General features: G+C 44.4%; 1 protein-coding gene across 1 annotated transcript in view; it reads right to left on the reverse strand.

Moving 5' to 3' along the window:
* Positions 1–2102: 2102 nt before the first annotated feature.
* The window catches only part of Chchd2 (coiled-coil-helix-coiled-coil-helix domain containing 2), a 7128-nt gene continuing 6310 nt past the window's right edge, over positions 2103–2920 (reverse strand). The window contains exon 4 of the mRNA XM_021162560.1: positions 2103–2350. Coding sequence (XP_021018219.1) covers positions 2340–2350 — 11 coding nt within the window. The 3' untranslated portion in view covers positions 2103–2339. The remainder of the gene's footprint in view (positions 2351–2920) is intronic.

Here is a 2920-nt window from a genome sequence, read left to right on the forward strand (position 1 = left end):
GTTGCTGGGATTTGAACTCTGGACCTTCGGAAGAGCAGTCGGGTGCTCTTACCCACTGAGCCATCTCACCAGCCCGACCTTTTTTTTTTAAAGTTTTTTATTTTATGTATGTGAGTACACTGTAGCTGTCTTTAGACACACCAGAAGAGGGCATCGGATCCCATTACAGATGGTTTGTGAGACACCATGTGGTTGCTGGGAATTGAACTCCATGTTTTTGTTGTTGATGTTTGGCTGGTTTTTGTGTGGGACAGGGTTTCTCTGTGTAGCCCTAGCTGTCCTGGAACTCATCCTGTAGACCTGGCCAGCCTCAAACTCTCAGGGATCCACCCGCTGTGATCCCAGAGCTGTGATTAAAAGTGTGCACTGCCATGCCTGGCTACAGGATGGTTTTTAACTGGGTATGGTGGCACAAGCCTCTAATCCCAGCACTTGGGAGGCTGAGGCAGGATAGGCCATAGATCTGGACTATACAGGGAGACCCAATGGCTTGCGTACACTGCCTCCATGCAGACACGCAGTGTCAAGTGGCCATCGGAGATCTCAGTAATGTCTACCTGCTTACCACTTACTTACCTACTTGGTTTGTTGGCATGGCTGAAGACAGGACCCAGAGCCTTGTGAATAGTGAATACTAGACAAGCCTGCCGCAGCTGAGTATCACACCAGCATCCTGACACATCACAATTAGCATGTGATCAAAATTTAAAATAAATAAATATATATAAAATATTATATAATATATATAAATATATATATATATAAATAAATATATATATGGGTTAAGACCCCACATGACAGGATGTGATAGTGGATGCCTTCAATCCCAGCACGTGGGAGGTAGAGGCGGGGTGTGTGTGTGTGTGGGGGGGGGGGGGGAATCTGTTTCATGTCATCCAAGAACTGTTACATAAGAAAACCTGACTTGAGCCGGGTGTGGTGGCGCAAGCCTTTAATCCCAGCACTCAGGAGGCAGTCGCAGGCGGATTTCTGAGTTCCAGGCCAGCCTGGTCTACAGAGTGAGTTCAAGAAAACCCTGACTTGAAAAACAAAACAAAAAATAACACCCCCAAAACTATAGGACCCCATATGAAAATGGAGGACCTAGAGAGATGGTTCAGTGGTTAGGAGCACTGGCTGGTCTGGGACTAGGGTTATTTCTAGCATCCACATGGTTGCTCACAACCTATTATGGCTCTGTTTCCAGGGGATGATGTCTTCCATCTAGGCGAAACACACACATCCAATACAAATAAAACACCAAAAATTTTTTGTAAAGAAAGCCATCTGGCAGAAACTAAAACCTCTTTTGAAAAATAGTACTTTTGAAAAAATGTGCTCAAGGTTGTACCCTGGTCTGTGCTATTCTTAACAGTGTGAGACCATGCTCTGTCCCCACCAAGGCACAGCGCCCTTTGCAAATAAAAACCAAGAGCTCATTCCAGTCTTCTGCAGAATTAACACTTTCGTGGGACCCTGGACCTGGAGCAGCTAAAACCATTTTAAAAAGCAGCACGATTAGTCAAGGTTCTCTAGTCAGAATTTATTGGAATGACACTCTGCAGTCCAACTAACCCAACAATGGCCAGCTGTGAAAGGGAAGTCTAAGAATCTAGTTGTCCCGCAAGACTAGATGTTTCAGCTGGTCTTCTACATAAGCTGGAATCCTGAAGAAATAGACTCCAACAGATACATGCTGACAAGTGCTAGCAGGAGAGAACCCTTCCTTCTTCATTGTCGTTATGCAGGCCTCCAGCAGGCAGAAGGCATGGCGGGATTAAAGGTGTAGCACAGCTAGGACATAAACTGTTCCTTACTTGGAACTTGACTGTCCCCGACTGGCCTTGAACTCAGATCCACTTGCCTGTGTCTCCTGGGATTAAAAGCATGTATCACTTTACCTGGGCCTAAGCTTTTCCTAAATTCTATGCCTGGAGATTCGGATCAGAAAGCTGTGTTTTGATGAGGAACTGTATTAAAAGGCCAGAGCACTAGGAAGGCTGAGCACCTCTGGACTAGACGAATGACAGGCACAGAGAATGGCTTCTCCTAGGATGCTACTATGTTCCGCAGGCACACACAATAAGGACGCTACCACACACTTCAGAATAACCAATTTATTTTTTTTTAACTCACAATCACAACACAGTCCAAGGAGGCCAAACACGTGCCCAGTAACCAACACTACATACAAGCCTCAGTAAGCATCCATAGTTAGATCTCTTTCATGGCCATTCCAAAGCAATGGAGCTGTTAGAAATATAAGGGTCCACACTTGTACTATTGTACTATCAGTTATACAGAACCAATGTTACATCTCTTCAGCTTGAATTTCTTGATTACATTAAACCTGTTTAAAAAAAAAAGTAAGTTTAAGTTAGAAGACACCCAACACCACCATTTCAGGGTTCATTCAATCAAACCTCAATTCTATCTTTGCCATAACTAAGACATGGTGCACGTGTCTACAGACAAAGGCCCGAAGCAGAGGGTTAGCCAACTTGGTAGATGTTAAACCACCAAGAAGTTATGAATTAAGACAAGTATGTATCTGTCTCTCTCAATTCCATTACTAACCCTCTGTCAGAAGCTAAGGGGAGGGTTTCCTCAATGGGCACGGCAGTGTAGTGCCTGTCTCTACCTAACAACCCTGTCCTGGAAATAGATATTCCGTGGACCAGTTCACAGACATCCCCAGCATTCTGTCTGGGAGTTCTCAGGTTGGGGATCGGCCTCAGGCCTGGGTCTTCCCTGTTGTGGGACGGTCTGATATCAGTTTTATCAGGCAGAGAACCTTATCGAGATTCATGAATAACATGTTGGTTTTTTTTTTTTTTTTTTTTTGGTTTTTCGAGACAAGGTTTCTTTTTTTGGTTTTTTCAAGACAGGGTTTCTCTGTATAGTCCTGGCTGTCCTGGAA

The sequence above is a fragment of the Mus caroli genome, chromosome 5, assembly GCF_900094665.2.
Source record: "Mus caroli chromosome 5, CAROLI_EIJ_v1.1, whole genome shotgun sequence".
NCBI lineage: Eukaryota > Metazoa > Chordata > Mammalia > Rodentia > Muridae > Mus > Mus caroli.